This window comes from Pristis pectinata, chromosome 2, assembly GCF_009764475.1.
Source record: "Pristis pectinata isolate sPriPec2 chromosome 2, sPriPec2.1.pri, whole genome shotgun sequence".
Taxonomy (NCBI): Eukaryota; Metazoa; Chordata; class Chondrichthyes; order Rhinopristiformes; family Pristidae; genus Pristis; species Pristis pectinata.
The window spans coordinates 24,496,975-24,509,241 of NC_067406.1; the positions used below are offsets into that span (position 1 = coordinate 24,496,975).

Consider the following 12,267-nt stretch of genomic DNA (forward strand, 5'->3'; position numbering starts at 1 on the left):
ACCTGCACTGCATTTTCTCTGTAACTGTAACACTTTATTCTGCCTTGTGTTATTGCTTTTCCCTTGTACCACCTCAATGCACTGTGATGAAATGATCTGTATGAATGGCATGCAAAACAAAGTTTTTCCACTGTACCTCAGTACACGTGACAATAATAACCCAATTTATCTCCTTTGCTCAAAAGAAAACAAACCCTGCCTACCCTTGTAACTGAAACACTCCATCCCAGGCAGCATCCTGATGTATCTCCTCTGCACTCCAGTGCTGCCACATCCTTGCTATTGTGTAGTGTCCTAAACTGTATAAAGTACTCCAGCTACAACCTAACCAATGTTTTTATAAATTGTATTATTATATCCCTGCTCTTATATTGTATGCACTAGTTAATGAAGTTAATTATCTCATATGCCTTCTTTACCACCTTATTGTGCTGCTTCCTTTGGAGATCTTTGAACATTGTACACCCAAGTTCCTCAATAGTCCCCTAAAACCCAACTTTCATTGCATGTCCTACTATTATTAGTAATCTCAAACTGCATCACCTCACACTTAGCAGGATTCAATTCACCTGGTCTTTGCTCTGCCTAACTTACAAATTGATCAATGACATCCACTAGCTTTTGACTATTCCTATCAACAATACTACCGATTTTCATGTCATCTGCAAACCTACTAATCATATCTTTTACATTCATATCCTAATCTTTAACGTATATAAGAAACAGTAAGGGTCCCAGCACTCATCCTTATGGTACACCACTGCTCATGGGCTTCCAATCACAGAAGCGACCCTCCATCACTCTCCATCTCTCAATACAAAACCAATTTTGGATCTAATCTGCCAATGTGTCCTGGGCTCTAACCTTTGGGACCAGTCTCTTATGTGGGACTTTGTCAAATGCCTGACTGAAATCCACTGAGACTACATTACCTGCACTGCCCTTATCAATATATTTTGTTACCTCTTCAAAAAATTCAATCATATTGGTCAGACCTAACCCTAAAACCATGCTGTCTTTGATTAATCCTTGCCTATCCAAGTACAGATTAATCCTGTCTCTCAGATTTTTTTCCCAATAGTTCTAGAAGAAGTACCACATTTTCTGTTTTCCAGTCATCAGGCACCTCTTCAGTGGACAGAGATTTGAAAATTTCAGTCAGAGCTCTTGCAGTTTCCTCCCTTGCTTCCCCTAGCAACCTGGGACATATAAGGCTCTAGCAGTTTATCCACCTTTTCTGGAATTCCACTGCCCCCTTGCTGAATTCTCCGAGAGTGAATGTTGATGAGAAAAATTCATTTAAGATCTCAATGATATCCAAGCTGTAGCCTTTTTGTTTATTTCATAGCCAACATTAATTGCTCATTGAAATTGAACTTGGAACGCATCATTGCTAGACCATTTCAGAAAGTAGTTAAGAATTAACCACATTGCTGTAGGTCTGTTAAGAATAACATGCATTACCAAAGAGGAATTAATGAACCTGATGGAATTGTACAACAATCCAGTGGCTTAATGGTCACTGATACTATATTTTTATTCCAGATTTTATTTAATTAGTGGTATTTAAATTCCCCGATTGCTGTCTTCAGTTCAGACCCCTGGAGTACAAGTCCAGTAGCTTAACCACTAGACCATATTTCATAGACTGTGGGCCACATGTGCACCCTGTGACACATAAACCAATCTGAATGCTTGGGTGTGAGATCCCCCTAATCATATCCTCTTAGGTTTAACATACCAAGTCTTGGCAGCCTTTCCACCAAAATCAGTCCTCGGATACTAAGGATCACTGTTACAGCTCTTGTGTATCACAGTAATATTGAAACATGACATTCTCCTGTGTTATAAAATTTCAATATGACCCGGTGTCCCATTTCACAATCCTACCTCAGATATAAGGTAATATATCTTTATCACTTTGATCTTTATGTGATTGCCTCATCTTATGTTTGCTTATCTTCACAGGACACAATGATGCGTTCCATATTCAGTTATCATTTTAATTTTAAACTCAAATGAATATTCTCAATAACAATTTAACAACTTAAATATTATTTCCCCTTAAAATTGGAGCATTACTACAATACACCAATCTATTGGCTTTGTGAGAACATAAGAAACAGGAGTAGGAATAGGCTAATCACCCTCTCAAGCCTGCTTTGACAATTTATAAGATCACAACTGAACCAAATTTGTCCTTATTACGACCCTTCTGCTCTCTCCATATACTCCTCGGCTCCCTTTTAGATCAAATATTTGTTGATCTCTGCCTTGAATATATTTAATAACTCCACTTCCACAGTCATTTGTGGTAAAGAATTCTAAAGGATCATGATATTTGAAGAGAAAGAATTGCTTATCTCCATCTTCATTGGGTTAATTCCTATACCAAAACTATGTACCCTAATTCTGAATACCTGCACAACAGGAAACACACTCTCAGTATCCACCGTCAACCCCCTTAATAATCTTACGTTTCAATGAGCTGACCCCTCAGGCTTCTAAACTAAATGAGTGCAAGGCCAATCCTTCTTCTTTAGTCAACCTCTTCATCCCAGGAATTAGCCTTCTCTGATCTGCCTCCAGTGCAAGTATATACATCCTTAAATATGGAGACCAGACTGTACACTACTCCAGGTGCAGGTTCACCAGTGCCTTACAAAGTTGTATCATAACTCCCCTATTTTTATGCTCCACACCCCTTGCGATGAAGGCTAACATTCCTTTAGTCTTCCTAATTACTCATTGTAGCTGCATGCCAACCCTTTGTGTTTCATGCACTAGGCCTCCCAGATCCTTCTATCAACTCACTCCATTTAATTAATTACTTGCTTTTTTCAGTTATTCCATCCATAGTGGATAATCCCACACTACATTCCACCTGTCTTCTTCTTGCCCATTCACTTAACCAATCTGTATCCCCTGTGTCCTCCTCACAATTTGCTAACCCACCTAATTTTGTATCAGCAAATTTGGCTACAGTACACTATGTTCCAAGTTACTAATTGATTGTAAGTAGGTTCTAGTTGGATGGACCCTTTTGGTATCCCACTAATTCACCAATGGTCATTCTGAAAATGTCCCATTTATCCCAGCTCAGTTTTCAACCAATCACCTATGTAATGACGAGCACTTTAATCTTGTGCCATAATGTTTTGTGTGGCATCTTATTCAATGCATTCTGGAAATCCAAATACACCATTATCTTCCGGTTGCCTTTTACTTACCATGTTTGTTACGCCCTCCAAAACTCTAGCAAATTTGTCAAAACACTATTTCTCCTTCATAAAATGATGTCAACTCTGATTTTCTTAAGATTATCTAAGTATCCTGTTGATACCTCCTTAATAATGGATTCCTGTATTTTCCCACAAGGACAGATGTTAGCCTAGCTGGTCTATAGATTCCTGCTTTTTATCTTCCTTCCTTCTTGAATAGCAGCATTACATCTGTGGTTTTCCAATCCTCTGGACCACTCCAAAATCTAGGGAATTTTGGTAGTTTACAATCAATACATCCACCATCACTGCAACCACATCCTTTAAGACCTTAGGATACAAGCCGTCAGGTCTATGAGTCTTATCAGCCTTTAGCCCATAGTTTGCCTATTGCTTTTAGTGATAGCATTTGAAATTCTTTCAGCCCAATAGCCCCTTGATTACCCAATATAGTTGAGATTTAGTTTGTATCTTCCACCATAAAAAACAATCCAAAATGATTATTTAGAATCTCTGCCATTTTTCTTTTTTTCATGATTAATTATCCAGGGGACCCACATTTACTTCAGCTATTCTCCTTTTCTATACCTGTAGAAGCTACTACTATCTGTTTTCATATTTGCTTTTTTTTAAACGCTCCCACTCAATAATTTTTTTAGTTATTCTTTGGGTTTCTTAAAATGTCCTAATTCTCTGGTTTACCACTAATCCTCAAAAGACTGTATACCTTTTCTTTCAATCTGTTTGCTCCATTTCAACATTTTTACCTTCTTAAGCACAATGCTGGAAACATTAAAATTTCAAGTGTCATTGCTAGGGGTTTTCTGTTTACTTGGGATATCAGTTGCTCAAAAGTATTGATGGATGGGATTTTATGTAATTCTAGCTGTTGTTTAGTGGGTATCCTACAGGCAATACATAATTTGTACCTGGTATTGACGAAAAAAAATCAACATTTCAACACACTGAACCAAAGAGATCAGCTCCATCTGACTCCAGCTCACATGAGATCCTACAATTATATATGACTTCCCCATGTGTACTTTCCTACCCATATCCAAACTAATCTAACTACATAGTAATTTGAGCAGTACAGAAAAAGCAACAGGATAGAAACTCAAAAAGATGAACTGCAAATGGCTTTAATTTCAAACAATTTGTAACAGTCCATAGTTTAGTTTGCACAGCATGTTGACAAGTCATTTTTGTCATTCATGTCTTTATTTTTTTGGTGATGTGTACAAAACAATGTGGGAAGTAATGTAATGAGTTTGCTTGCATATATTTCATGGAATCTTTGAGATTATGGAGTTAAGCAGCAGGAAACTTTGCAACTCTCCATTCTTGTGGAAATCCTTGCTTCATCCCAGCACCGAAGAATAAAGTGTAGACACCCTTTTCAATCTTTCATCCAAATAGTAGCAAGAGTACAATTGTTATGGAATTCACCACTATTAATGGCACTAGAGAAGAATAAGATGTAAGGAAAAGATCAGTTAATTATTGATTATGCTTACCATATTGTAATAAATTTAATGACCAGATGATATAGGTGATAAAAGCAGAGTATGAAAATGTGTCAAGAAAGGTTTTATAGCTGGTCTATATTGAATTAGCTGACTTCAGTAGATGGGGTACTGTTAGATTTGAAACCCTTGGTCTGCCAGAAAGGGGAATAGACACAGCATGCATTCCTGTTATTTGTTCAATGAGATATGCTAGAAATTTACACATCAAGAAAAAAACAGATCAGATTCGACTGCTATGGGTTAAAACATGAAGAATGTGTCTGTTGCAGGATATTGTTGAGTGCTTGGTAAGAATGTGCATGTCATTGCTTTCAGGAGGGGAGGGTAAGAAATTGGGGAAAAAAAAGGCAATACAAAAAACATTGCACTTTGAAAAATGGCCAAGGTCCCAAATGCTAAGACAACTGAAAAATGATTTGTACAAGATATCAAACTGTATCCTGTGATTGGTATAAGAGCAAGGTATAGTTCAAAATTCTTAGTGGAATAAAAATTTAACAGATTTCTGTAAAACTTACATCTCATCACCATGCGTACAGATCGGATCAGATTTACGAGTTGTGATTTAATCCCTGGTTCTTCTCCAAAGCCACCGACACTCTGGTCTGCCCCCCAGCCAACTACAAAGACATTATCAATTGAAGTTTAGTTATATATTTAAATGTGTATGTCATTTGCTTGGCACTTTGTCACACCAAAACTTAATTATTAAAGAATGGGACTTGTCTTCACAATGATCACAGTATGGAGTTTTGTTTTTAATTCAGTCAACTTTTATTACATTCGTTTAAAAGATTTTATGCATCTCATTTAATACAGAAATACTAAAGTGGTATCTCTTGAACAGCACAGCCAGAGGATATTCTGTCAAAGACACTGAAAGAAAGGATTAGTCAACTGTTATTACCAAGGTCTGAGCTTGACTCCAACCAAGACAAATGAGATCTACTTTCTACATTGCTTCTAATGTAAAGTAATTCTAAACCTTTTGTATACAAAAAAAAATTCAAAGCGTATCCCTTACAATTCCTAAAACATTATCATTGGATATTTGGCACGGAAAGAGGCCATTGAGCCCAACCAGCACTCTATATTTTCTTCTCCCTCACAGGCTTTCCCAGGCCTCCCCTTCAACCACACAGTGACATTCTCACCTCGCTTTGATTAATTAATTTTCTTCTGAACTCCCGAGAGGATTTTTTGGTGACGCTCTTACTTCGGTTATACTCTTTTCCATGTGGAAATATTTATTCTGTTTTCAGTCTACCAATATCATTGATCATTTTAAAAACCTTTGAGTTACCCCTCAGCCTTCCTTAGTTGAGGAAAAAAACTCTGGCCATTCATCCTTTCCAATATGAATAGCCTTGCAATAAGTGCTTCTATATCCCTTTTTTAATAATGTGGTGACCAGGAACGTATGCACTTTTCTAAGTATGGTCTAACAAGTTTCACTGCAGTTTAGTGTGACTCCTTTTCAACTGTTTCCCTCTAGAAATAAATTCTGGTGCTTAGTTTGCTGTTCTTTTAAAAAAATATATCCTTGCTAACCTGTGCTATAATATTTAGTGTCTGGGGTATCTGTACTCTGAGATCCTTTCGTTCCTCTACCCAATCTAGATGTGGCAGACTATTGAACAGTTCCCTAGTACAATAAAGTGGACTCCTGACCTCACAATCTACCTCGTTATGACCTTGCACCTTACTGTCTACCTGCACTGCACTTTTCTCTGCAGCTGTGACACTTTAGTTTGCATTTTGTATTGTTTTTACCTTGTGCTACCTCAATGCACTGGGTAATGAATTGATCTGTATAAACAGTTCGCAAGGTAGGTTTTTCACTGTACCTTGGGTACAAGTGACAATAATAAACTCATTCCAATTATTAAGTAACCTCCCTACCAAAATATATCGCCTCACATTTGTGTGTTGAACTTCATTTGCCAATGATTTGCCCATTTTGCAAGTCTGAGCAGAGATTTGATTACTAGGTTATCCTGAGGCAAATGATCTACATCCTGACACCAAGGCCTTTCCACCAGGAGCATGATGGAATAGTTTCCACTTCTCTGGATGAGTGCAGCTTTAACAACTAACTCTCAAGACAATAAGTTTGTAGATGACATATAGGTTAGTGGAGATATGGACAGCGAGGAAGGCTGTCAAAGGATACAGCAGGATATAGATCAGTTACAGATATAGGTGGAGAAATGGCAGATGGAGTTTAATCCGGGCAGGTGTTACACCTTAGGAGGTCAAATGTAAGGGAAGAATATACAGTAAATGGCAAGACCCTTAAAAGCATTGATAAATGGAGGGATCTTGGGGTCCAAGTCCACAGCTCCCTGAAAGTGAGCACGCAAGTAGATAGGGTGGCAAAGAAGGCATATGGCATGTTGCCTTCATTGGTCGGGGCATTGAATACAAGAGTAAGGAAGTCATATTGCAGCTCTATAAAACTTTGGTTAGGCCACTGGAGTGATATGGATCATGCACAGGCAGAAAAGATTTAGTTTAATTTGGCATCATGTTTGGCACAGACATCTTGGGCCAAGGGGCCTGTTCCTGTGCTGTACTGTTCTATGTTCTAAGAAATTCAGCACGATCCAGGACAAAGTAGCCATCCTGAATTGTATGTCGTCCACTTTCCTAAACAATCATTTCCCCCCACCACCGATGAAGAGTGGCTGCACCTACAAAACGCACTGCAGTTACTACACAGGCTATTCTGATAAATGTGTGACCTCTACCACCACAAAGGACAAGGACAGCAGTTCCATGGAAACACCACCAAATGTCAGTTCCCTTCCAAATTACAGCTGGACGACCTTCACCTCATACGGGAGAATGAGGAGGTGATTGATAAAAGCTGCAGGGAGGTAGCCACACCTAAGTTGCAGGAGGCAGGTAGCTGGGTGACTGTCAGGAGAGCGGAAGGGAATAGAATAGGCAAATAGTGCATAGTACCCCTGTGGCTGTTCCCCTCAATAACAGGTATACTGCTTTGGATACTGTTGGGGGGCGGGAAGACCTACCAGGGGAAGTCACAGCGGTCAGGTTGCTGGCACTGAATCTAGCTCTGTGGTTCAGAAGGGAATGGGAGAGAAGAGGAGACCAATAGTGATAGGGGGCTCTATAGTTTGGGGAGCAGATAGGATATTCTGTGGACGTGAAAGAGACTCCTGGATGGTATGTTGCCTCCCAAGTGCCAGGGTCAGGGAGGTCTCGGATCAGGTCCACAGCATTCTGAAGGGGGAGGGTGAACAGCCAGAGGTTGTGGTACATAGTGGTACCAATGACGTAGGTAGGAAAAAGGATGAGGTCCTGAAAAGTGAATATGGGGAACTAGGTAGGAAGCTGAAAAGCAGGACCTCAAGGGTAGTAATCTCTGGATTGCTGCCTGTGCCATGTGTCAGTGAGGTTAAGAATAGGTTGATTTGGCAGTTGAATATGTGGCTGAGAAATTGGTGCAGAGGGCAGGGTTTCAGATTTGTGGATCAGTGGGATCTCTTCTGGGGAAGGTATCACCTGTACAAAAGGGATGGGTTACACCTGAACTGAAGGGGGACCAATATCCTTGTGGCCAGGTTTGCTAGAACTGTTGTGGAGGGTTTAAACTAGTTTGTCAGGGGGATGGTAACCCAAGTGATAGGTCAGAGGATGGGGCAGTTGGTGTACAGGTTGATGCAGCGTGTAGAGAGACTGTGAGAATGGATAGGCAGTTGATAGGGCAAAATTGCAGTCAGTTGGATGGGTTGAAGTGTGTCTATTTTAATGCAAGTAGTATCAGGAACAAGGGTGATGACCTTAGAGCATGGATCAGTAGATGGAACTACGATATTGTGGCCATTACAGAGACTTGGCTGTCACAAGGGCAGGAATGGCTGCTGGATGTTCTGAGGTTTAGGTGTTTCAAAAGGGATATGGAGGGAAGTAAAAGAGGTGGAAGTAAAAGAGTAGCATTGCTAATCAGGGATAATATCACAGCTGCAGAAAGGGAAGACGTCCTGGAGGGATCATCTGTTGAGTCAGTGTGGGTGGAGAGGGATCTTGGGGTCCAAGTGCATAGATCACTCAAAGTGGCCGCTCAAGTTGATAGGATTGTTAAGAAGGCACATGGTGTGTTGGCCTGCAGCAGTTCAAGCCAGCGCTCACCATCTCCTTCTCAAGGGTGACACAAGAGACCTCAGATGCTGGAATCTGGAGCAACAAACAATATGTTAGAGGAACTCTAGCATATTGCCGACATTTTGGGTCAAAATACTGCGTCGTCGAAACGTTGACAATTTCTTTCCTCCCACAGATTCTGCACGACCTACTGAGTTCTGCCAGCACACTGTTTGTTGCACCTTCTCAAGGGTAATTTAGGATTTACAGTAAATACTGGCCATGCTAGTGACAAATAGAGTCCCAAAAATGAACAATAGTCAATAAAATGAAAAATAAATGAATTGTAGCGTTGCAGTCGCCTATGAACCCTTCTGCTGCTTTTCTCACTGACCATAAATAACAGCACTGGCCTGATTCTGAGAATCGTACAGATCGAAAAGTGACCATTCAGTGCCTGTGCTACTTCTTTGAAAGAGCTCATTAATTAGGCTTACTCTACTGTTTTCTCCTTGAAGCCCTACAAAGTTTTCCTTTCAATTACTCAATTCAGTTTTGCAAGATACCATTGAATTGGATACCATCGTTCATTTAAGCAGCATGTTCCAGACCATTCCAACTTTGTTAGGAAGTTAATTTTTTCAGTAAACTTGGAATTGTGTGCTCTGCCTACTAATGGAAATAATTTCTACCTATGCACTCTTATAAAAATAATCATTTGAGTTTAAACTTCAAATTGGTTCTCAAACGTTTCTTCTCCAAGGAGGATAATCCCAGCTGCTCACGCCTCGGCAGGTTACTGAAGTCCCTCATCTCTGCCACATTATAACAATTCTCCTCTGTATCCTACAGAGCATTCTTCTTCAAGAACCAGTTTAAAATGGACAGACTCCTACATCGCAGATCTGACCACTGGTTAACCAAGATTTAGATAAATTCCTTGCTTTTGTACTTAATGCCTGTCTTTATAATGCCAAGGGTTATGGATATGTTTCTCGCACAGTAGTACAGTACACCAAGTAGGATCATTTACCAATAAGGGACAGGAGGGGTGGAAGGCAGGGGTGCATTCTGTGCCCTGAGATGCAGATTAAAGGTTACCAACACTGCAGTTGGCCTCAGTGCCCTGGAGTGGAAGGTAGCAGTGCAGTTGGTCTCAGTGCCCTGGAGTGGAGGGTAACACTGCAGTTGGTCTCAGTGCCCTGGGGTGGACGGTAACCATTACCAACACTGCAGTTGGCCTCAGTGCCCTGGGGTGGAGGGTAACCATGACCAACACTGCAGTTGGTCTCAGTGCCCTGGGGTGGAGGGTGACACTGCAGTTTGCCTCAGTGTCCTGGGGTGGGAGGGTGACACTGCAGTTGGCCTCAGTGCCCTGGGGTGGGAGGGTAACCATTACCAACACTGCAGTTGGCCTCAGTGCCCACCCCAAGACTGGACCTTCGCCCTTTAAAGCCTGCCTATTGTGACGTCACGGCCCTTTTCCGCCGGCTGCCTTCCCCTTTAAGAAGGGGACCTGCTGCAGCCTCCCGCCCCACACTCGTTGCCCTGAGATTGTTTGTCGGTAGCAGCCTCGGTCACTCACTCTTGTTGAGGAAGCGCTCCTCATGCAGCACGGCGACAGCGTTCACACACAGCAGCGCGGCCTGCAGCAGTGAGTACAGTGTGAACGCCATGGTGACGGCGCCAGCACCAAGAACGGGAAGACGCACCAGGCAGAAAGTACCGCCAGCCAGCAACGCCAATTTCAAAATACAGCCGCAGCTGACGTCTCGGTTTTCTGAACCGAGACGCAAGAGATTGCAGCAGCTGGAAATCTGGAGTAACGGGGGAAATCCGGAGAACAGTTTTCTGAACCGTCAGGCACAGACGCTCTCTTTCTCTTTATCTCTCTCTTACCCCCCCCCTCCTTTTTTTCTCCTGCTCCCTCGCCCTCAACTCCTCCCTTTCCCAGAGCCAAACCTCGGAGAGACACCTGGAATTCAGAATAAATCCGGACGAGAAACAAATGAATTGACCCTATTCAAGTAACGGGAGAAACGAAAATGTGCGATTCGCCCAACATCTGTCGATGAAAAGTGTGCTGTATCCATTATTAAGGAAGTATATTTACAAAATCATAACACAAGTAGAGTCAACCTGATTTTATGAAGGGAAATTGTGATTAACAAGTTTATTAGACTTGTTTGAGGATGTAAGGAGCAGGGTGGATAAAGGGGATCCAGTAATTGTGCTGCATTCATAGAACAGTACAACACAGGAGCAGGCCCTTCAGCCCACGATGTTGTGCTGAACTAAGTAAACTAATAAATAAATGTCTAACTAAACTAATCCCTTCTGCCTGCACAAGGTCCATACCCCTCCATTCTCTGCACATTCATGGGCCTATCTAAGAGCCTCTTCAACGCCTCTATTGTATTTGCTTACACCACCACCCAGGCAGTGCATTCCAGGCACCCACAACTCTCTGTATATATAAAAAATGTGCCCTGCCTATCTCCTTTGAAATTAGCCCCTCTCACCTTAAAAGCATGCCCTCTAGTATTAGATATTTCGATCCTGGGAAAAAGATACAGGCTGCTCTACCTCTGTATCTCTCATGATATTATAAACTTCTATCATGTCTCCCATCAGCCTCTGCCGCTCTAGAGGAAAGAACCCAAGCCTGTCAACCTCTCCTTATAGCACATGCCCTCTAAACCAGGCACCATCCTGGTAAGTCTCTTCTGCACCCTCTTCAAACCCTCAACATCCTTCCTATGATGGGGCGAACAGAATTGAATGCAATACTCCAGATATGTCTAAACATAGATGGTAGGGACATAAGAGAGCACAAAGATGCAACATAATTTCCTGACTCTTGAACTCAATGCCATGGCTAATGAAGGCAAGCATGCCATACACCTTCTTTACCAACCTATCAACTTGTGCAGCCACTTTCATAGAGCTATGGACTTGGACCCCAATATCCCCCTGTACATTAATACTGTTAAGGCTTCTGCCATTAACTGTATATGTTCCCTTTACATGTGATCTCCCAAAGTGCAGCACCTCACACTTGGCCACATTAAGCTCCACCTGCCATATCTCTGACCATATCTGCAACTGATCTCTATCCCGCTGTATCCTTTGGCAATCTTCTACACCATCCACAATGCCACCAATCTTTGTATCATCTGCGAACTCACTAACCCACCCGTCCATGTTTTCATCCGTCATAGAGTCCTAAAGCAATACAGCACAGATAGAGGCCCTTCAGCCCAGTGATTCTATACCGACCATGATGCTCTTCTAGCTGTTTCCAATTTCCTGCATTTGGACAATATCCCTCTGAGCCCCACCCCTCCCTGTACCTATCCAAGTGCTTCTTAAATGATACTATTGTACCTGCCTCAACCACTTCCTCTGGC

General features: G+C 41.6%; 1 protein-coding gene across 1 annotated transcript; it reads right to left on the bottom strand.

Annotated features, from left to right (window-relative positions):
- Window positions 1-4,347: 4,347 nt before the first annotated feature.
- ier3ip1 (immediate early response 3 interacting protein 1) lies at window positions 4,348-10,591 on the bottom strand. The gene is made up of 3 exons (XM_052035813.1): window positions 10,443-10,591; window positions 5,269-5,370; window positions 4,348-4,684 (listed from the first exon to the last, which is right to left on the bottom strand). Exons 1-3 carry the CDS (start codon window positions 10,531-10,533, stop codon window positions 4,629-4,631), a joined length of 249 nt encoding a protein of 82 aa, XP_051891773.1. The 5' UTR covers window positions 10,534-10,591; the 3' UTR covers window positions 4,348-4,628.
- Window positions 10,592-12,267: the final 1,676 nt, after the last annotated feature.